General features: G+C 40.0%; 1 protein-coding gene across 4 annotated transcripts in view; it reads right to left on the reverse strand.

The window, feature by feature from the left end:
* Nucleotides 1-24,553, reverse strand: part of AOAH (acyloxyacyl hydrolase) — a 224,651-nt gene that overhangs the window by 154,211 nt on the left and 45,887 nt on the right. For all 4 annotated transcript variants that reach the window (XM_055347624.2, XM_004045314.4, XM_004045315.4 and 1 more), the window contains 2 exons: nt 19,707-19,773; nt 4,986-5,085 (listed from right to left, as the gene is read on the reverse strand). In XM_055347624.2, coding sequence (XP_055203599.1) covers nt 4,986-5,085; nt 19,707-19,773 — 167 coding nt within the window. The remainder of the gene's footprint in view (nt 1-4,985; nt 5,086-19,706; nt 19,774-24,553) is intronic.

The raw sequence follows: 24,553 nt of genomic DNA on the forward strand, positions 1-24,553 counted from the left end.
GGAGCGGTAAAAATAAACTCCCAAGATACGTAACACAAAACCACCTGGGTGGTCTTTGCAGTGAGGCCTGCAGCTATTTTTCCTTCCCTTTCCTCCCCGTCCCTCTTCTCTTCCTCCTCTTCTCCTCTCTCCTTTTTCTTCTTCTTCTTGTACCAGTGGGACATCATAGATTTTTCTTGCTTTAATTAGTTATGGATGAAGTTTGTCCTTTTTTGAGCACACAGTAGATAGTGGTAGGGAGACATGTCCACAGGACCGGCAAGAAGTGGGCCTGGAATTTCAGGTGGGCTGTAGATGATGAATAGGGGTTCACTGTGAGCCCCAAATGCAGTTCCACCTTTAACTTTTGGCCCCACTGAAGCCAGATCTCTGTTGCTTTGCACTGCTTGCTTCTGCGCTATGAGCTCCCTGCTACAGAGGGGCCCATCTATCCTCTCCATCCCTGCAGCATGCATATCACAGGGGAGACTGCTTGCATCACATTATTTATATTGCACTAGAGTCTGAAATGTGTGAAAAGCCAGACATAGAGCGTACAGAGTCCTGCTTATGAGGAATTAGCTGGCCCAGGAGCAGTGGTTCCATTCAATGTGACAACACCTACGGAGTCTCAGTGAGGCAGAGAGCACAGTGAATGAGAATTTGGACTTTAAGAAAAACAGACCCTAGATAAATCCTCTTGTGTTCCTCACTAGCTGTATAGCCTGGGAAAATCCCTTAACTTCTTCAAGTCTCAAAATTCCTTAACTGTGAAATAAATATGGACCTAAGAGCACAGTTAAATGAGATCACGCATGTTAAGTGCAGCGGCTGGCGGGCCATCAATAAATACCAACTTCTGCTATTTTCATTTTTATCCATATACCAAGTAAGTATGTGCCTGGCATGGTGGAGAGAACAAAGACAGACAGGCAAGGTACAGGCCTGCCCGCCCCCATGTGCTTGCATCTTAGTGAGGAAATCTATGAAACTAGAAACTAGTATCTTGATGTCTCTCTGCCACACCTTCGTCATCTATAAAGGGTGGACAACAATACCTATTCCATAAGATTAAATGCATGAATACACATAAAGCATTTAGAACAATATTAGCACATTATAAGTGCTCAAACAGTTATTTTACAATGATTATTCAAAGGAGAGTTAACATTTTGTTGGGATAGTTAGGAATTACTTTACAGAGAAGGTGACCATTGACATGAGCTTGAGGGATGGCATGGAGTTGATAAAGGTGGTCTGGGTAGAGGGAATGGTGAAGATCCAAGGTGCAGGGTGGGAGGGTTGCGGATGGCTCAAGGCAGAGCCAGTCCCTTGCTGCTCTCTGCAGCATAGGATTCACAAATCTAAGAGGGAAAGGCAAGTCTGGAAAGGCTTTTGGAAGGTCCTGAAAAGCTAAGTGAAAATTTGTACTTAGTTGTGTAGGCAAAGTGGAGATCCCAAACCATGTTCAGGATCATAAGTATGCCCTGGGAAAATCAGTGAGGCCTTCACATGAGGAAAGTCAGAATTTCCATCAGGGATGCAAATGAGAAGCTAGTGGCACTTCACCCGTTCATTGCGTCAATACACATTTCCTTGGTATGTGTGAGGCACCGTCCTAGACACTGGGTATACAGTGGTGAACAAGACAGAATTTGCCTTCCTGGAGTTCAGAGGATAGTGGTAGAGACAGGCAGGCAGTCACACAGGAATATATCTTGTAAAGTGGCAAGTTCAAGAAAGGAATATACAGGAGCTATGATAAGAGGGCTATCTAATAGGGCCTGCCTCCCTGAAGAAGTGACATGTAAGCTGAGCCATGAACGATGGGGAGGAATAATCCACCAAGTGGAAGGACAGAGTGAGAAATTGCTTTCCAGGCAAAGGGTTGGGCTGGGGTGGGAAGGTCATATTTTTCCTACAGCAAGGCATTTGTGGCATCAATGTGGAAAAAAATGTATTAGAAAGAGGGAAAGAGCAGATTTGGTTGGACTCACTGGGACAGTAGTGCAGGAGCTACATCAAAAGATGATTGGGGGAATTCTACATGAAATGATGCTGTTCACCCAACACGGGATGAAACTCACAGGTGGAAGAAGCCAGACACAAAGGAGCATATACCGCGTGAGGCCTTTGATACGACATTCAAGGACAGAGTTTCCTAAAAATGAACTAGCCGGTGGCGATAGACTTCGGAATAGTGGCTACTCTGGGGACTATTGACTAGGAGAGTCATGAGAATTCCTTCTGGAAGGCTGAACATTATCTACGTCTGCATTTGTGTCTTCACTCACCCTTAGTAGGTAATGTAAGGTCAGCTGAGAGAAAGGACGAGAGAGAGAGACCCAAGTTTAGGCAAGCCTTTATTTAACTTGCCGGCTGCTCTACTACAGACAGAGGAGGCAGTCTTGAGCTTACAAAATGAGGGGTTTATATGGGGGAGAGAGACCCTGGGGTTGTATGTTGGTTAACTCTGCCACATATCACCTTGTGACGTTTATGTACCGAAGGATGTAAGTAAAGTTTGTTTACGTTTTTTATGACTTTTTTTTGTACGACCTTCCCCTGTGCCATCTGGATGGTTTGTAATTGGGGTTTGCTTTATTGCTGCAAGGTCTGATAGGTAAAGTCTGCTGACTTCACCATGGCACCTAGATAAGGGCTTCGAAATGTAAAAAGGCTTGGGGGAAGGGGAGGGGTGGCACAAAGAGGTTGGGGGGGGGGTGTTGGCAGTACCAAGAAGCTTTTTTGGGGCAGTTTGTCCCTAACAGGTAGGTAATTCCACCTGAGCATTCATACGTGCTACGTAGGAGTGATTTGCAGAATGATAAAAAGGTCTGCTATATACCACTGAAAAATAGATGCTCAAAATGTAATGTTAAGGGAACAAAGTAGGGTATAAAATTGTATATGCATTATCATAACTCTCAAATAAATTCTCAATACAATATAATTTATTTGAAAAGTTAAAAGGAAACACACATTTCGACATCAGTTGTTTCTGGTGGTAGGATTTCAGCTGACTGTTGTAAGAAGACACCCCAGGGGAGTTTCTGAAACATTGACACCACGTTAGAGCTCAACCAATCTCTGAGTAGAACAACCGGGGTGTGAACCCAGTTCTGTTCTTTCCTCGGGAAGTGACTTTCAGGAAGTCACATAACTTCTCTAACCCTCAGTTTCCTCCACTGTAAAAAGGAGTCGAAATGACACCTCCAACCTAGGCCTGCTTGGGAACAAAACAAGATCAAGTGTGAGCCTCTACACCAGCACTGGGCCCAAAGCGAGTGCCCAGTCAATGTCAGTTACTACTATTCAGGGGAAGCCCAGAGGCAGAGGAGAGTGAAGCTGTCCACGTGTACACCCATTGTCCCTCTTTTCTGGGTCATCTGCAGAGATAGAGGCTGGAGAGGGGGACCCGAGGCAGAGGGTGAAGGCCTAGAACAGCCGTCAGAGGAAAGTGAAGGGGGCTGTCCAGGGAGCCGTCACAGGCTGCCCAGCAGCACTGAATGCTAGCTGGGGTAGAAGGTGGCGGTTCCCACATGAAATCCTCCAATTCCCTTGCAGCCAAAGAGGCAGTCGAAATTTTACAGAGTTAGGAATTGAGAAGGGGGTCAGGGTAGGAAGACAAGGACATGAAATTTCAGAAGTAAACTCTAGAGAGTATAAAAATAAAGAATGCGATTTTAAATGGAACAATTTAAAGCTGAACTTTTTGCGACTATGTGTAGCTGTGGGTGTAATGTATACATGACATTATTATTTAAGGAAATCACAAAACCTGTGTCACTTGCATTTCTACACAGAGACCCATTTCTTCCTTGCAATGTCAAACAGAAAATATTATGATATTATGATACAATAGTCACATGCTATTTGAACACATGAAAAGTTTTTTTTTTTAATTAAAGTTAACTAACTCTTCTAGGTACCAGTGGAGTCTGCAGCTTCTCAGGTGGAATTAGGGGAAATTTAATTGGCACTTAGTCAGTGACAGAGGAAGCTTGAAATATACACGTTCCTCAGGTAGTTGCATCTCTTCCTTCCTGCTCAAGGAGACAGGCTGATGTATTTAATACTGTCCATCAGCAAAATCATGGTCATTGGTTAGGCCACAAAGCACTAAAATGAACTTCATTTTAACATGAATAAAAAGGAAATTACAATTAAAATAGAAACCTATTGTGTTATATCCAGAAAAACTACAATTCAAGAAAGAAGGCAAAGAATTTTTTTCCACAGGCAGCTCCTGAAAATTAATATTCTGTGGCCTAACTGGATTCAATATTATCCTCTCATCCAGAGGGTGGGGAGGGAATTGTGTCAACATTTGCAGCCTCCTCTCCGCAATCTAATTAAAAGCTACACAAAATGATATAATGCACACAGGGTCCTCTGAACAGCTATCACTGAATAATAATGTTATCAATAATGATCATTTAGCAATCATTTTTGTTAACACTTTAAAAACTGTATCAGTTATTGTGCTAAGCATTTTTTACATACTAGCTCACCGACTTCCCACAATAAACCACTCTGGGAGGTAGTTTATCATAACCCATTTTATGAGTAAGAGCAATAAAGCTCAGCGTAGGGTGACCAACTGCCCAGGATTTCCCAAGATGTGGGGCTTTCAGCGCTCATGGCAGGAAAGTCCTGGGCAAACTGGCATGAGTTGGTCACTCTGTGAGAGTGACTTGCTTGATTTTTAAGTGATAGGGATTTAAACCTCTGCGTCTCTTTGATCAGATTTCCTACCTACTGGCAGGCCAGCTCAAAATTACAGTCCACAATGGCTGAACAGCAAAGACATTCTTTCTAGCATGGGAGTAGGGATCTAGGCCAAAATGCAGGAATATTATTTCTTGCGGGGTAATTGAAAATGTCATCTTGCCTCTCCCTGTCCCCACAACACTGAGCGAGTAAAAGCTAAGCCTCCTTTTCTAACATTTCCAAAGGCCTTGCATGTCCCTGGAAACAGATGTTCAGAGTGATTACATACTCACCTTGGGAAGAGGGTAGAGATGACACAATGGTTGGCCAGTGTTCTGTTTACAAAACTCCAGAGTGTGACATACCACATCAGCATTCATATCTGCGCTAAGCCTGGAGGGAAATGGTGCAAAACAAAGGCTATTCAGATCTCTTAGGCATTAGGAAATAGAAGCTACTGCAAAGAAAGGTAAATCCCCAGAATGGATTCTAATACCCTCAACTCCTTGCAGAGTGGCCTTTGACCCCAATCCCGGGGAGCTGCTGGATGGTAATGATTTCCTGCCACGTTGCTCTCTTCTGCATTTAGAATGAGGTCCTAAAGGCGAGGATGGGGCATGCACAGCACTGAGCTGCCAGTCAGCCTCTCACGCGAGTGCTGGGATTCTTTTCAGGCAAAGCCACACATAAAATTGGGAAAGAAAAAGTGGGCAGGGATGTAATTTGACGGAAACAATATTTTGAAGTTTGGGCCTTTGAAACATGGTAACCTTATAGTGAAAAATCATTTACGATATAGCCTTAAACACCTAACCTTACTTTCTTAGGCACAATCCAAACAATCTATTCTATTCCTTTATAAACATATTTCTTTTTTCTTTTTTTTTTCCTGCGGGAGGTCAGAGTTTTGTCAGGCCTCTGAGCCAAAGCTCTGCCATTATAACCCCTGTGACCTGCACATATCTGTCTAGATGGCCTGCAGGAGCCAAGAAGTCTGGAGCAGCCAAAGAAAAACTACAAAGAAGTAAAACAGCCAGTTCCTGCCTTAACTGAGTAAAATTACAATATTTTACTATCGTGACTTGTCCCTGCCCTATCTTAGTTGATCATTTGACTTTGTGACATTCTTCTTCTGGACAATAAGTCTTATGATCTCTCCACCATGTACCTTGCAACCCTCTCCTCTGCTAACAATAAATAACTACCTTTTATTGTAATTTTCCATTACCTACCCAACTCCTATAAAGCAACCGCTTCCCCATCTCCCTTTGCTGACTGTCTTGTCGGACTCAGCCCACTTGCACCCAAGTGAATAAACAGCTTTATTGCTCACACAAAGCCTGTTTGGTGGTCTCTTCACACAGACGTGCTTGACATTATTATTACTCAAATCAGTCTCCCCAATTATTCGGGAACAGAGTTTTTTGTTTGTTTGTTTTTGTTTTTTTGACACAGAGTCTTGCTCTGTCGCCCAGGCTGGAGTGCAGTGGAATGATCTCGGCTAACTGCAACCTCCGCCCCATGGGTTCAAGTGATTCTTCTGCCTCAGCCTCCCCAGCAGCTGGGATTATAGGCACCCACCACCATGCTTGGCTAAGTTTTATATTTTTTAGTAGAGATAGGGTTTCACTGTGTTGGTCAGGCTGGTCTCGAACTCTTGACCTCAGGTGATACACCCACCTCGGCCTCCCAAAGTGCTGGGATTATAGGCATGAACCACTGCGCCAGGCTGGGCATATTTCTTATTCTTATGGAAGAAAGTACAATGTAACTGACTTGTTTGTTTCCCTGGGGATGGTATAAGGACAGTTCTTTTAAAACATTTAGTTTACATCTAGATTCAACGTATCTGATTCCATGTTCATTTTTTCTTTCCCACTCCCAAAACTCTTCTTACCAAGAAAAATGAGTATAATTTTTCAAATGACATGAACAAGTATAAACTCTTATTACATTCTGAAGCAAATGTATAAACTCTTCTATAAGTATAAACTCTACTTATATACTTCTATAAGTATAAACTCTTATTACATTTTGAAGCAAATTATTGATTCAAACCACAAGTCAAACCAAGACAACAAAAACAAAAAAATCCAGCAACACAGGCTGGTAATACCCAGAGACCAACCTTTGTATTCTGCGGAGGGACAGTGATGGAGTCTAGAAAGTACTTTCTTTGCGTTTCTTCCCAGCTCACATGACCACTTCACTGTCTTCCTTTGCCCATTGGTGCGGGCTTCTGGTAACGGTGTTTATATGCCATAGCTCCCAGCCAGTTGATTAGATCTCATTAAACTACTGTTTCAAGAAGGACCAATCTGATTCTTTCAAACATTTGGAATTGGTGTTAAAAATGTTCGGCTTCACCCTGGGCTACTCTCAGAATAAGAGAAGCTCGAGTGAGCTGGGATGGTGCTGTCGTAATTTCCTGCCACGTGGACTGAGTATCCGGAAAGCCAGTCTGCAGGATGGGTTCTGAGGGCAGAACCCAGAGCGCGTGCAGTGAGGAAGCTGGAAGAGAGCACACTCCCTGGGTTCCTTTGGTTTACTGTCCTATTTTCAGTCTCTTTCAGAGGCCTGGGTATTTTCCTGCCTTTTAGTCCCCTGATCTGTGTGCCCTAGGTTCTTATAATAAATCCACTCCAACCTCTCCCCACCCAACCGTTATAACAACTACCTCTACAATCACTGCAATGACTAACACCTCTCTTCTCTCCCTGAGCCTCCTCTGCCTCCTCCTCTTTCCCTTTTATCTTGTGACTGAAAGCAGTAACAGCTCACACATGGGCCAACCCTTGAGCACCCCTGGGTTAGAATTGGAGTGCATGGCCCCTTTTAATCCCTGGCCTGAATGTGAGTCACGGAATTGGCTTGCTCCCTTCACTCTCCTCTCTGCTTTCTTTCCCTGATGCCCATTTCACAGACTCAATTGGGTTTGGTCTGCTCCACCAAAGGAATTTTACACCTGGGCATGCAGAATAACAAACGGAATTTAGAATGATAAAAAGCAAAGAAAACAAAACAGAAAAACACTCTTGATTTTCACTTTGTGAGTAAGCAGCAGTTGTAACGGTTGGTAAACATCAAAATATCCTTAAAAATCTCTAAAAATACTATCTTGGGACTGCTACACCTCCAAACACTGGGAGGAGCCTTGAGCATTTATTTCTGCTGCGCACCTTCCAGTAGAAAGAACTACCCTGTGTTAATGAAAATGTATCTTAATGAAGCCCGTCACAGAAAGGGGGGCCACCTCGGAAATCTCCAAATATTTTGAGGATAACCAATATGTGAAAACAGGCTGGAACCATGGCCACCCAAATTTAATTCCAGCTGAATGCAGCTAAAGGTGTGGCTGGCAAGATGGTTTATCACCCTTTTGTGAGCACCTGAGTTAAGAGGGAAATGCAGCGTTCATCATGAAAGTCACCTGCTTAGCCTCAGGTCCCTTCAGGGGAAGTCAGGGGGTAAGACTGCAACTAAAAGTATCAAAGACGCCATCCCTTTTAAGCAGTGAAGCAGGCTGCTTGCTGCAGATAAAGTCCATTACCAAACTAATGTCTACCAGGGGTCAGTAAATCGAGAGGGTGGCTGTTTTCACACATCTGTTCTCAACTTAATTGTTCATTTATTTAGCTGATGACTGCTGTCTTTATGGGGGTCTGGTAGTTAGTGGACTCGAGAGTGATAAATAGGGCTCTGGTTAATCTTTGTTTTTAACCTAAGGCTAGTATCCCATCTGTGGCAATCCAGGACAAGCAGAGCCAACTCATCATGTGATATACAAGACCCATTCTCTTTTTCCTCCCTAATAGGGCACAACTTCAAGTAAGGCAACTTGAATGTGACAGTGGAGATGTGGACCACTCAGAGAGTGAGGCTGGCCATCTCTGAGCTGGAGAGTAGAAGAGGGGAACTGGACATGTGGTGTCCCTCTAGGTCCTCTAAGATGATTTATCATCAAAAAGACATAAAGTGACAAGTAGTCGTTTGGATAAAGAGAGAAAATGCTGAACCCCATAAATCCACACAAATTTAAAACCACTAGAATGTGCAAGATGCATAAGTGGCAGTATGGCGTGTGTACTCTTGCTCAGCCTTGGGACAGAAGGCCTAAATTACGCCTCATTTGCTGAATCTTTAAGCAGTCTGCAAACTCACAGGAAAAATTCCCACCTTTTCTCTTTCCTAGAGCAGCAAATAAAGCCAAGAGAGTCACATTTTTCATTTCTAAAAAGACTTTTTCTTTTGAGCAGTTTTAGGTTTACAGTGAAATTGAGAGGAAAATACAGAGATGTCCCATTGACCTCCTGCCCCCACACATGCACAGGCTCCCCTATTATCATTATCTGCCACCAGTAATTTCTTAAAATTGATAAACCCGCATTGACACATTATCATCGTCCAAAGTGTTTAGTTCACCTTAAGGTTCACTCTTGGTGTTGTATACTCTATGGGTTTGGACAAATGCATAATGACTTGTATTCACCATTATAGTATCATACAGAGTAGATTACCACTGCCCTAAAAATGCTCTGTGTTATGCCTATTTGTCTCTCTCTCCATCCTAACCCCTGGTAACCACGGATATCTTTGTAGTCTCCGTAGTTTTGCCTTTTCCAGGATGTCATATAGTTGGAATCATACTGTATGTAGCCTTTTCAGATTGTTTTTTCTCACTTAGTAACACGCATTTAAGTTTACTCCATGTCTTTTTATGACTTGAGAGCTCATTTCCTTTTATTGCTGAACAATATTTCATTGCGTGGCTGGACCACAATTTGTTTATATGATTGGACATTGTGGCTGCTTCCAGTCTTTGATGATTATGAATAATGCTACTATTCTTGTGCAAGTTTTTGTGTGGACATAAGTTTTCAATTCAATTGGGTAAATACCCAGCGGTATGAATCCTGGCTTGTATGGTGAGACTATATTTTGTTTCATAAGAAACTATACTTTTTTTCAGTTTTTTTAAATTTTAGCCATTCTATGAACAGTGGTATCTCATTGTTTTAATTTGCAGTCCTCTAACAACATATAATGTTGAGCTTCTTTTCATAAGTTTATTTGTTATCTGTATGTCTTTTTAAGTGAGGTGTCATTTAAGATCTTTAGTTTTAGGTTCACCTTTTTTAAACTGGGTTGTTTGTCGTTGAGTTTTAAGAGTTTTCTTATGTGTCTATTTTGGATAACAGATCTTTATTAAATATATACTTTGCAAATAGTTTCTCTGAGTCTATTTATTTGTACTATGTAAAAAGTTATCACAAAACCCAAGGTCAACTAGATTTTCTCCTACACTTTAGGAGTTTTGTAGTTTTGTTTTTTAAATTTATGTCTGTGATCCATTTTGAGTTCATTTTTGTGAAGGATGTAAGGTCTGTGTCTGGATTCATTTTTTTGCATGTAGATGTCCATTTATTCCAACACCATCTGTTGAAATGACCATCTTTTTTTAAATCATATTACCTTTGCTCCTTTGTCAAAGGTCAGTTTACTGTATTTATGTGGGTCTATTTCTGGGCTCTCTATTCCATTCCATTGATTATTTGTCTGTCCTTTCACCAATACCCTGCTGTCTTGATTACTGTAGCTTTGTAGTAAGCCTGATTTCAAGTAGTATCAGTCCTCCAGCTTTGTTCTTCTCCTTCAATATTGTGTCAACCATTCTTGATCTTTTGCCTCTCCATATAAACTTTAGAATCAATGTGTCAATATCTATAAAATAATTTGCTGGGATTCAGATTGATATTGCATTGAATCTACATGTGTTAGGCTGTTTTGCATTGCCATAAAAAAATACTTGAGGCTGGGCAATTTATAAAGAAAAGAGGTTTACTTGGCTCACTGTTCTGCAGGCTGTACAAGCATGGCTCCAGCATCTCCTTTGAGTGAGGCCTCAGGAAGCTTTCAATCATGGTGGAAGGAAAAGGGTGAGTGGGAAGTATCACATGAAGAATGAAGAGAGCAGGAGTGAGAGAGTGAGGGGGAAAGTACCACACTCTTTTCAACAAACAAATCTCACGTGAACTCAGAGCACGAAGTCGCTCATTACCAAGGGGATGACACTAAACCCTTCATGAGGAATCTGCCCCCCATTATCTAATACCTCCTACTAGGCCCTACCTCCAGCATGAGAAGTCACATTTCAACATGAGATATGGAGGGGACAAACATCCAAACAATATCACTACAGATCCAATTGGGAAGAAGTGACATCTTGACAATATTGATTCCCTCTATTCATGAACATGGAATATCTTTTCATTTATCTAGTTATTTAATTTATTTCAATAAAGTGTTGTAGTTTTCCTCATATAGATCTTGCACATATTTTGTTAGATTTACACATAAGTATTTTATTTCTAGAGGTGCTAATGTAAATGGTATCCTGTGTTTGATTTCAAATTCCACTTGTTCATTGTTGATATATAGGAAAGTGGTTCACTTTGTATATTAACTTTGTGTCCTGCAACCTTGCTATAATTGCTTATTAGTTCTAGAATTTTTTTTTTTTTTTTTTTGCCGATTCTTTTGGATTTTCCACATAGGCAATCATGTCACCTGAGAACAAAGTTAGTTTTATTTCTTTCTTCTCAACCAGTAGACTTTTTATTTCCTCTCCCTCTTATTGCATTAGCTAGGACTTTCAGTACAATGTTGAAAAGAGTGGTGAGAGAAGCATCCTTGCCTTGTTCCTCATATTAGTGGGAAAGCTTCTAGTTCTCAGCATGAAGTATGATGTTCATTGTAGTCTTTTTGTAGATATTCTTTATCCAGTTGAGAAAGTTTCTCTCTAGTTATTTCTAGTTTACTGAGAGTTTTTTTTAAATCACAAATGAGTATTGGATTTTGTTAAATGCTTTTTCTGTGTCTATTAATATAATCATGAGATTTTTCTTTTTGAGCCTGTTGATATGATGGATTACAATATTTGATTTTTGAATGTTGAACCAGTCTTGTATATTTAGGATAAATCTCACTATTTATAGCGTATAATTCTTTTTATACATTTTTTATTTGATTTGCTAATATTTTGCTGAGGATTTTCTAATCCATATTCATGGGAGATATTGGTCTGTAGTTTTCTTTTCTTGTAATGTCTTTGTCTGGTTTTGGTATTAGGATGATGCTGACCTCATAGAATGAGTTAGGAAGTATTCTCTTAGCTTCTATCTTCTGAAATAGATTATAGAGACTTGGTATACTTTCTTTCCCAAATATTTGGTAGAATCTACCAGTGAATCTATCAGGGCTTTGTGTTTTTTGTTTTGGTAGATTATTAAATATTGATCCAATTTCTTTAATAGATATAGGCCTATTCAGATTGTCTATTTCTTCTTGTGTGTTTTGGCAGTTTGTGTCTTTCAAGGAATTGGCCAATTTCCTCTAGATTATCAAATTTGTGGGCATAGAATTATTCATAATATTTCTTGATTATCTTTTTAATATCTGTGGGATTTGTAGTGATGTCTTCTCTTTCAGTTCTGATATCAGTAGTTTGTGTTATCCCTCTTTTCCTTAGTTAGCCTGGCTAGAGGCTTATCAATTTTACTGATATTTTCAAAAAACCTAGCTTTTGGTTTAATTTTCTATTAATTTTCTATTTCTATATTAAATTTCTATTGATTTCCTGTGGTCAATTTCCTTGTTTTCTGCTCAGATTTTTATTATTTATCTTGTGTTTACTTTGGATTTACTTTGCTCTTCATTTTCTAGTTTCTTAAGGTAGAAGCTTAGATGACTCATTTTAGGTTTTTATGTTTTTCTAATATAGTCATTCAATGCTACAAATTTCTGTCTAAGCACTGCTTTCACTTCATCACATGAATTTTGATAAGTTTTATTTTCAATTTTATTTCGTTCAAAATACCTTAAAATTTCTTTTGAGATTTCTTCTTAAGTTCATATGTTATTTAGAAGTGATTAATCTCCATGTATTTTGTGATTTCTAGTTCTCTTTCTTTTATTGATTTCTAGTTTAATACCAATGTTGTCTGACAGCAGACATTATATAATTTCTATTCTTTTAAATTAAAATGTGTTTTATGTCTCAGAATGTAATGTATCTTGGTGAATGTTTCATGTGAACTTGAGAAGAATGTGTATTCTGCTGTTGTTGGATAAAACAGTCCTTAAATGTCAATTATATCTGGTTGATTGATAGTGTTGTTGAGTTCAACTACAGTAGTCCCCCCTTATCTGAAGCTTTGATCTCCACGGTTTCAGTTATTTGTGGTCAACTGTGGTCCAAAAGTATTAAATGAAAAACTCCAGAAAGAAACAACTCATACATTTTAAATTGCATGCTGTTTTCAGTAGTGTGATGAAATCTTGCACCGTCCCACTCCATCTCACCTGGGATGTGAATTGTTCCTTTGTTCAGCATACCCATGCTGTATACACTATCTACTTGTCAGTCACTCAGTAGCCTTCTCAGTTATCGGATTGATTGTCACCATCTCACAGTGCTTATGTTCAAGTAACCCTTATTTTACTTGATAACAGCCCCAAGGCACAAGGGTACTGTGCCTAATTTATAAATTAAACTTTGTCATAGATATGAGTGTATAGGAAAAAACATAGTATATATAGGATTTGGTAACTTTTATCCATGGTTTCAGGCATCCACTGGTGGTCTTGGAACATATTTCTCACAGATAAGGGAAGATTACTATATGTCTTTATTGATTTTCTGTTGGCTGGATCTGTCCGTTTCTGACAGAGGGATGTTGAAGTCTCCAACTACAATAATAGATTCATCTATTTATCCTTGCAGTTCCATCAGTTTTTGCCTTCCATATTTTGATGCTCTGTTTTTGGTGCATACATATTAAGAATTTTTGTCTTATTGGAGAACTGACCACTTCATCATTATGTAACTTTTATCTCTTTATCCCTGATAACTTTCCTCACTTTGAAGTATGTTCTGTTTCAAATTAATATGGCTACTCTTTCTTTTGATTAATGCTAGCATGGTATAGCTTTCTCTATCTCCTTTTAATCTATATTTATCTTTATATTTAAAGTGAGTTTCTTGTTAGACAGCATATAATTGAGTCTAATTTTTTGATCCACTCTGACAATTTCTGTTTCTTGGTTGGTGCATTTAAACCATTGACAGTCAAAATGATTATTGATATAGTTAATACCTACCATATTTGTTACTGTTTTTTATTTGTTACCCTTGTTCTTTGTTTTTATTTTTGTTTTCTACTCTTTTTCATTTCTCCCCTGCTCCCTCACTCCTACCATCAGAAACATGAGAGGTTTTTGTGCGTGTGTGTGTGTCTCTAATAACTACTGTGAGAAATTAGTTGAACTCTTGGGGGTAAAACTCACAAAAAAGTGAGTGGGCACACCCCTATGACTTGGTTCCCCTGGAATTTTTAACACAGTCTTGTCTACGTCTAGCTCCAGCAATTTGTCTATTACAGTACAGATTATCTTTCTTTAATGCTGGCTCCTGTGGCAATTTTTGCCCTGGAAAGTTGTGATTCTCTGTATCCACCTGTTTCTCCCCACTTTTGGAGGCAGCTGCTTGCCCAATAATCTTACTTCTTTTGTTGTTTGTTTGATTTCTTGGAGGCAGAGTCTCCCCCTGTCACCCAGGCTGTAGTGCAATGGTGCTATCTCAGCTCACTGCAACCTTCGCCTCCTGGGTTCAAGCGATTCTAATGCCTCAGGTTCTAGAGTAGCTGGGATTAGAGAGGTGCACCACCACCCCCGGCTAATTTTTGTATTTCTAGTAGAGACGGGGTTTCACTATGTTGGCCAAAGTGGTCTTAAACTCCTGGACTCAAGTGATCCACCCGCCTTGGCCTCCCAAAGTGTTGGGATTACAGGCGTGAGCCACCACACCCAGCCCTGATCTTACTTCTCTTAAAGATCTATGAAGTATTGTTGGTTTTTCAGTTTGTTCAGCTTTTTAACCTGCTGTTAGAACAGAGTGGTGACTTTCAAACTTCATAATGTTGAACCCATCACATTTTCATTTACTTCCTTTTACTACCTTTACAGCTATAGAAGTGTACAGAGTGCAGCATGCAGGAAGGGCAGGGCTTCAACACTTTGGCATAGCTAGCTAATTGACTGCTTGAATTAGAATCATGGTAGAATTACAGTCGATGATGATGACCATCATAATCATCATAAATCTAAAGGGGAGCAAGGATGACCAGATGGCAGAGTAACAGAGCCTGTGGCAGGGTTAGGGGAATAGAGCCTTTTTCACTTGAAAGTGCTCATATTTAGACCTGTGACATTACTTTCAAAGGAGGTTTTGTATACAAATTGTAGTCACAGAGATCCCCCAGCAGAACTGGAAGATCTTCTTCATATAACTTAATACTTTAATCTTGTTTCTAGGTCACATCCTTTATAGTGTACTAGAATTTAATTATTTCCATAAATCTTGTAATTATCTTGTGAATAACAGAATTATATTCCCCCCCCCACCTTTTTTTTTTTTTTTTTTTTTTAAATGGAGTCTTTCTCTGTTGCCCAGGCTGGAGTGCAGTGGCATGATTTCGGCTCATTGCAGCCTCCACCTCCTGGGTTCAAGTGATTCTTCTGCCTCAGCCTCCCGAGTAGCTGAGATTACAGGCACTCACCACCATGCCTGGCTAATTTTTATAGTTTTAGTAAAGACGGGGTTTCACCATGTTGGTTAGGTTGGTCTCAAACTCCTGACCTTAAGTGATCCACCCGCCTCAGCCTCCCAAAGTGCTGGGATTACAGGCATGAGTCACAGAGTGCAGTGGCTCTGCCCTGTATTTTTAATGCCTCTCCCAAAGCCATTAATTACATCTAAGGTATACCATAATTGTTATCAATTCTGTTTTGCATTTTTTTCTTAAAACTGTTAGTAGTTTATGCCTGTCCTGATCTCAGAGAGCTCCTGGGCTTAGGACATAAGAATTTGTGATTTAGAGAGAAGCATAAATAGATACCAGAAAGCAACACAGCCAGACAGAGACCAGAGTCAGGCTTGCTACAGGAATGGAGAGAGCAATGGCGGTCTAGGACACACAGAGGGGACCCAGCTGTGTCACTGGCTGGGATTGAGCTGCCCCCTGAAGTAGCTCCTCCCTGCATGACTCAGGTTCTTAGGGGAACCCCTGAGTTCTCAGGTATCCTTTTTTTTTTTTTTTTAACATCTTGTGGCTCTGCCTGTAGGAAGGAAATGTAATTGCTGCATAATTAGTCCATGAATTATTGAGAACTGAGTGGTGTGAAATAATAAGGAAGGATGCCCTTTGGGTTAGAAAATACATTTAATATTGGAAGACTGATATTCAAGTAAAACTAAATCATGAGGTTGTCATTTTCAGGGTCTCCATCAATCTCGAGCTGTGTCTGATGGCTTAAAACAAGCTGTATGAAGAACATGCCCAATGAGGAAACATTTCTATCAGCTCACAACTAATACACATAGTGGGAAATTATGGACAAACAAAACACATGGTAGACAGAACCACGAAGGTGGGATCAGACATCTGTTATTTATTCATTTATTACATCTGTGGTTCTTCAAAAGTGGCCCACCTCATGCTAGCGAGAATTAGTCTCTTTATTAGAAAGAAAAATGTGGTTCGGGCTGGAGTGCAGTGGCGTCATCTCAGCTCACTGCAACCTCCGTCTCCAGGGTTCAAGCGATTCCCCTGCCTCAAGCTCCCGAGAAGCTGGGACTACAGGCGCGCGCCACCACACCCGGCTAACTTTTTTGTATTTTAGTAGAGACAGGGTTTCACCATGTTGGCCAGGATGCTCTCGATCTCCTGACCTCGTGATCCGCCCGCCTCGGCCTCCCAAAGTGCTGAGATTACAGGCGTGAGCCACCGCGCCCGGCCCGCTGGTCCCATTCTTTCTCCATACCTATGCCCGCTTGTCTCTTGTACAGTTCACATGCTGTACAGTTTGCATCTGCAGTGATGAGTATTGTGTCTGTCCTTTCTCTGATCCTTGTGCTTCACTGGTTCTCACACTCACCACTCTATAGCCAGGTACAGAAGAGCAAGTTGTGTCTGAATTACCCAGGCCACTTCTCGGTAACTCCCAGCACACTGCTGTTGGGAGCTGCTCTCTGGCACCGCCTTTTGGACATTTGCATGTATTGCCCCCATTGAGTTCTGGGACTTTTCAGCTTGCTGATCTGGTTCCCTGATCTAGGCTCCTCCTACTAGGTGTATAAATAGATTCATCAAATAGACGAAAAGGGTTTCTTTTTTTTTCTGTCTTCATACTTTTAAAAAGCTTTCTACACAGCAATCTAGTCATGGCTCATCTGTAATCATACTTTTTTAAAAAAAAGTATTAATTCAACAAACACTTATTGAAGACTTTCCATGCTTAAGTATTGCACCTGGGCCTGGAGATACAAAGCTCTCTCCTTTTCCCCCCAACTCTTCCTACCTCTTTTTCTTACTTTCTTTTTTACTTTCATAAACATATAGTCAGTATTTTGCTAAGTACCTGCAGATAGATGCAAAGATGAATAAAATGTAGTCCTAGCCCTCAAACTGTTTTCCATCTAGATAGCAACTTAGAAAAGTAAATGGATAATTCAGTTACAAACAGCTGTGGTAAATGCCATGCTGCGGGCTTGCACAGGGTATTAGGAAAATGTGTGCATGCTCATGAATGTACATGTCTGTATGAGTGTGCATGTGCTCATGCGTGTGTGTGTGTGTGCGTGTGTGCATGTCTGTGTGTGTGCACGTGTTTGTGTGTGTGTGTGCCTGTTTGCCTGTGTGTATAGGAGTGGGTTCATAAGATTTGTTTGGGGTAGAGGTAGAGGGTAGAGGTTTTGGATGTGCCAAGCTGAGTGAACATCTCGTACAAAGATCCTGAGGCAGAAACCTCCTGGTGTGTGGGGAGACTACAAGTGGTTTGGAGTGTAGTGTGCTATGGAGTGGCAAGGGGTGAGTCTGGAAATGCCCTCAGAAACCAGTTCCTGATGAGCCTTGTGTATGGGGCTAGGAGTCCTCCAGAGGATGTGAAGACTTCGAATAATTTTACGTTAAGGGAGTACCATAGTTAGGTTTGCATTAAAACATACTAGTCTAGCTATAATGTAGATTATGAAACTGCAGGGCAATGGGCAAGTTTGTAGGCCTGGAGTCCTGTTAGGAGGCAGTGGCAATAATAGTGGCACTAGCTAAGAATAAAGGGTCCCTACCTTCCAAACACAGCCCAGGGGTTATGAAAAATTGTTTGCCATAACAGAGCAAGATCGCTATTAAGAGAGGCAGATGCACAGTATGACAGATTACTGATGACCTCCCTGCCTGTATGATTTTAAGTTCCTTCTGTCTTTAAAATGTTGTAGACTCTAGGCTACCCTGTTGTAGAGGGGGATGCTGTCTTGTGAACATCTCTGCTGTAAGGCTAATGGCCCCTTGAAGAGGAATCATGTAAGAATGATCCTAGGAACCAACCCAAATGCCCATCAATGATAGACTGCATAAAGAAAATGTGGCACATATACACCATGGAATACTATGAAGCCATAAAAAGGATGAGTGCTCGTCCTTTGCAGGGACACGGATGAAGCTGGAAACCATCATTCTCAGTAAACTATCACAAGATCAGAAAACCAAACACCACATGTTCTCACTCATAAGTGGGAGTTGAACAATGCGAACACATGGACACAGGGAGGGGAACATCACACACCAGAGCCTGTCAGAAGGTGGGGGAAAGGGGAGGGAGAGCATTAGGACAAATACCTAGTGCATGTGGGGCTTAAAACCCAGATGACGGGTTGATAGGTGCAGCAAACCACCATGGCACATGTATATCTATGTAACAAACCTGCATGTTCAGCACATGTATCCCAGAACTTAAAGTTAAAAAAAAATAGAATGTTCCTAGGAGTACTGTTCACAAGAGTTAAAACCAGAAAGCAATTAAACATATAATTTATGTATAATAAATTATAAAATGTTTATAATAACATGTATTATATGATAATGAATGACTTATATTTGCATATTTTATACATAATAAAACTACAGAAAAACCTCCATTTTTTTTTTATAGGAAGCAGAAGAAGGATGAACATGGAATTTAGGATGATGCTCACTTGGGTGGGAAAAGCCTGAGAATAAAGAGGAGGGACCATAGGAGCAGAGAAAGTTATTGTCAAGGTCCTAGACTTTGTTTTGGGTGGTGGGTTCGGGAGCTTATTTCAGTATTCAAAGTAACTAAATAAGAATATAAAAAGTGTAAGACAGCCATGTATGGATCATTGATGAGAGAGTGCCATGAACTGAGAAATAGGGCTTATTTGATTCAGTGCCCTGAGCTCAAAAAAAGAAAAATAGTAGCTGGGCCTGGTGGCTCATGTCTGTAATTCCAGCACTTTGAGAGGCCAAGGTGGGCGGATCATGAGGTCAAGAGTTTGAGACTATCCTGGCCAACATGGTGAAACCCCATCTCTACTAAGAATACAAAAATTAGCCGGTGTGGTGGCGCATGCCCGTAATCCCAGCCTCTTAGGCTAAGGCAGGAGAATTGCTTGAACCCGGGAGGCGGAGGTTGCACTGAGCCGAGATCACACCACTGCACTCCAGCCTGGGCTACAGAGCAAGACTCTGTCTCAGGAAAAAATAAAAAGGAAAAAAAGGAAAACAGTAAAAGAAAAAGCAGACCGTGATAATGCGAGGAGCAAGGGCTGGGAGTAGGGAGGCGGAGAGAAGCCAGGAAACCAGCTAAGTGGGGAGAGAATATGTGGCCTGGGAATCCAGGGAGGCGGAGGGGGCTCAGGAGAAAGGTTCAATCACCCAAGTACAGGTTACCACACTGTAATTCAAGGGGAGCCTTTGCGTAGAGTGACGAAGGATCCAAATTAGGTTCCAATTTTCCACTATTACCAAGAGCTGGAATAACACCTCGAGCCCTGTCCAGAAAGCGCATCATGCTGAACACAGAGCCTCCCACCTCCCAGTTTTCTTGTTCCTCCCATGTCCCAGCAATGGAATCAGAGTTATGTGTCATGGCATACTCACAGTTTTATGATGTCTGATCCAAACTTGTCAATGACTAAATAGCAGGTGGTTTTCAAGAACAGTTTTTCTAAAAAATATAAAGAGGGAAATTGAATATATTTTTATTGCAACGAATTTAACACACCTTAATAATGATTATCTTTGCTAGGAACTGAAGCTGAGTGATTAATTTATGATTAATTTGATTTAATTTTAAGGATTTGAAGGAAATGTTACAGCTAATGTACGCATTAAATATCACTTCTGTCTCAGGTTTATGTGAATGCCACCTAACCGTCCAGGTTAAAGACAACCAATTTATTCTAAAAACACAGTTTAATGTTGGGTTTTCCTTTTCTTTCATTCTTTCTTTCTTTTTTTTTCTACAGGGAATACCTGAATGTTGGCTATGACCTCATTTGTTGAAGTTGAAAGAAATGAGACTTGCATTAGTCAATCATCTGAAACGTAGCTCTGTTAGAAATGGTCTTTTCTGGTGTTTATTCAAAGGAAAATACTTCACTTGGGGTCCTTTGTTTTTGCTGTTGTTATCCCAGAGGTAAAAGGAGATGACAGTTACAGGTGATCCTGCACTGCCACCTTCATCACAGGACATAGATACATGCCACACAAATACTCCTACTAACAACATAATCTCCCCTGACCTATGAGAGCACATGAATGTTTTGTGAGTTCCTCTATCCACACAGTGAAACTTGTTAGCTCTTTGGTCCTGTTTCTCCAGTTTGTGAGTCTACTGTGGAGCCCTGGTAATTCAACTCAGGATCTTAGCAGAGTTAGGGACAGATCAGCTGTCCTGGAAAGAGCTAGAAAACCTGATTGAGGAGAATCTATCTTGTCATGATGTGTCTCACATAGGGGGGCCCAGGCCTTGCTGGATGATGGAGTGGTGAAACAAGATAAATATGGGAATGCTCCCTGGTACTTCAATTTTGCTTAATGTTAAATAATGTGAAATATTATTTTTGTATTAAAATAGATCTATTCTATGACTTTTTAGACAAAAAAGTACGAGACTTTAAATACACTGTGCTCGGCTGGGCGCAGTGGCTCACGCCTGTAATCCCAGCACTTTGGGAGGGCAAGGCGGGTAGATCGCCTGAGGTCAGGAGTTTGAGACCAGCCTGGCCAACATAGTGAAACCCCGTCTCTCCTAAAAACACAAAAAATTAGCTGGGTGTAGTGGCAGGTGCTTGTAATCCCAGTTACTAGGGAGGCTGGGGCAGGAGAATCGCTTGAACCCGGGAGGCGGAGGTTGCAGTGAGCCGAGATCGTGCCATTGCACTCCAGCCTGGGCAACAAGAGTGAAACTCTGTCTCAAATAAATAAATAAATAAATAAATAAATAAATAAATAAATAAATAAATAAATTGTGCTCTTGACGTAGGCAATTAAAACTGTGTCCTCACATTATGAGTGACCTTAAAGAAATAAAAAGGATTATAACGGAATGCTATGAACAGGTGCATGGCAATAAATTAGGTAACTTAGATAAAATAAAAAATTCTTAGAAAGACACATAATGCCCAAATGGACTCAAGAATAGACAATTTTAAGAAACATATAACAAGTAAAGAGATTGAATTAGTAATTAAAAACTTCCCACAAAGGAAAGCCTAAGACCAGCTAGCTTCACCAGATAGGATTCATTGGTGAATCTACAAAAAAGTTAAAGAATTAATAACAATTTATCAAGAATTATTCCAAAAAATGGAAGCAGAGTGACCATTTCTTAACTTATTTATGAGGTTAATATTACCCTGATACTAAAACCAGAAACCTTCCTCTGAAAGAATGTAGACCCAAATCTCTCATGAATATAACCACAAAGATCCTCAACAAAATACTAGCAAATAAGATCCAGCAATACAGAAATTATATACCATGATCAGGTGGGATTTATCCCAGGAATGCAAAATTGGGTTAACATCTGAAAATCAGTTAATGTATTACTCCCATATCAACAACATAAAAAAACCATATGATTATCCAATATAGGCAGAAGATATTTGACAAAACATAACACTGCTTCATGACTTTATTAGGAATAAAAGGGAACGTCCTCAACCTAATAAAGGTTATCTACAAAAAACCTGACAACTTACATGATATTTAGTGGTGAAAAATTAAATACTGTCCCCTCAGTATCAGGAAAATATAAGAATATCTGCAGTCACTACTTTTATTCAGCATTATAGGTTCTAGCCAGGAGAATTAGGCAAGAAAAAGAAATAAAAAGCATTCAGATTGGAAAGTAAAGATGTAAGACTATCTTGTGGCTGATATGATCTTCCATGTAGAAAATCCTAAGGAATCTATTAAAAACTATAAGAACAAATAAATAAGTTCAGTAAAGTTGCAGGATACAAGATCAATATGCAAAACCAATTGTATTTCTATGTAGCAGAAGTGAGCAAATAAAAACTGAAATTAAGGAAAACAATTCCATTTACAGTAGCATCAAAAAGAACTAAATTCTTAGGAACAAACTTAACCGAAAAAAGTGCAAAATATATACTCTGAAAACTACATTGTTAAAAGAAGTTAAAGTAGACCTAAATAAATGGAAAGACATTCCATATTCATGAATTGGCAGACTTAATATTGTTAAGAGGGCAATTCTTCCCAAACTGATCCACAGATTCAATGCCATCTCTACCAAAATCCTAACTAACTTCTTTGCAGAAACTGAGCAGCAGATCCTAACATTCATACAAAAAGTCAAGCGACTCAGAACACCAAAACAATATTGAAAGAGAAGAACAAAGTTGGAGGACTGACATTTCCCAATTTCAAAGCTAGACAGCTACTGTAATCAAGATAGCATGGTATTAACATAAAGACAGACATATGGATCAATGAAATAGAATCAATAGTTCAGAAACAAACCCTAACATTTAGTCAAATGATTTTCAGCAAAAGTGCAAAGACCATTTCATTGGAGGAATTTAACAAATGGTGCTGGGACAACTGGACAGCCACAGGCAAAAGAATGAATTTGGACACTTACTTCACACTATATACAAAAATTAACCCAAAATGGGTCAAAGACCTACATGTAAGAGTGAAAACCGTAAAATTCATACAAGGAAACACTGGTGTAAATCTTACTGACTTTGGGTTAGGCAATGTTTTCTTAGATAGGACACCAAAAGCACAAGCAAAAGAAGAAAAAAAAAACAGACAAACTTGACTTCATTAAAATAACAATAAGTTTTGTGCTTCATAGAACACCAACAGAAAGTAAAAAGACAGCCCACAGAATGGGAGAAAATTTTTGCCAATCATATATCAAATGACCTATCACAGTGCTAGAATATATAAAGGACGATTACAACTCAATAATAAAAAGACAAATAGTCCAATTAAAATATGTACAAAGAATCTGAATAGACAGTTTTCCAAAGAAGATATACCAATGTCCAAAAGCCACATGAAAAGATACTCAACATCATTAGCTACCAAGGAAATGCAATTCAAAGCCAAAATGAGATACAACTTCATATCCACTATAATGTGCTATAATAAAAGAGAGAATAATATGTGTTGGTGAGGATGTGGAGAAATCAAAAGCTTGTACAATGCTGATGGCAATGTAAACTGGTGCAGCCAGTTTGTAACCAGCCTACCAGCTCCTCAGACTGTTTAACATAGAGTTACTATGTGATCCAGCAATATGATCCAGTTTATATATGATCTAGCAATGTGATCCAGTTTATATATATACATATAAACATATGTCCACACAGAAACGTGTACACAAATATTTATAGCAGCATTTTGCATAATAGCCAAGAAATGTAAACTCCTCAAATACCTATCGGCTAACAGATCAACAAACATGGTATACCCATACGATGCAATATTATTCAGCCATAAAAAGTAATAAAATTATAATACATGCTACAACATAGTGAATCTCTAAAACACTATGCTAAGGGAAAGAAATCAGTCACACAAGACCAGATATTGTATGATTCCATTTATATGAAATGCCCAAAACAGGCAAAGTCTATGACACAGAAAGTAGATTAGTGGTTTCTTAGGGCTGGAAAGAGTGGGTGTTTGGGGGGGGATGCTAAAAGGCATGTAGTTTCTTTCTGGTGTAATGAAAATGTTCTAAAATTGATTGTGGTGACTGATGAACACGCAACTCTATGACTGTACTGAAAGTCACTAAATTGTACACTTTAAATGAGTGAACTGTATAGTATGTGAATTGTAGCTTAATAAAAGTGTTTAAATACAGATTCCCTCTCCCTTGGGATCCTTTTTAGGGGTGCTACTGTGGAGAGGGTCAAGAAGCTCTGATGTCACAGTATACTCAGAGACCTGCATTTCATTCAGTACCAGCCCGCTGGCTTCTGGCCTTCGAGAAATTGTCTCCCCTTTCTGGACTTCCATTTCCTCATCTGAAAAATGTGGGTGTAGGATTTGGTCCCTATCACTATAATGTCTGCTAAGTTTGGGGACTTTTGTAAGAGATATTCCAAATTAAATGAAGGAGCTTTGGAAAAAAGTTAAAAGTACTGCTAATGCAGAACTGGCTTAGCCTAGAGCAGAGCAATTTAAAAACGGACATTAGGGTGTTCTTTGATAAAGTTCTAATACTGGCTGAAAGGCAGAGAAAATTCATCTTCTTTCTGGTAAGATAAGCAGTGTGTGTGTGTGTGTGTGTGTGTGTGTGTGTGTGTGTGTGTGTGTGTGTGTGTGTGCGCGCGCGCACGCGTGTTAGAATTCTGTTTAGCTCAAGTCAAAGAGAATGGCTGCAGGTTCCTTCCTTCCTGAGCAGAACCATTTGAACAGTTTCCGGTAGTCTTCTGTGACTGTTAGCTTGAGAGGCCCCT

This window comes from Gorilla gorilla, chromosome 6 (assembly GCF_029281585.2).
Source record: "Gorilla gorilla gorilla isolate KB3781 chromosome 6, NHGRI_mGorGor1-v2.1_pri, whole genome shotgun sequence".
NCBI classification, from domain to species: Eukaryota; Metazoa; Chordata; class Mammalia; order Primates; family Hominidae; genus Gorilla; species Gorilla gorilla.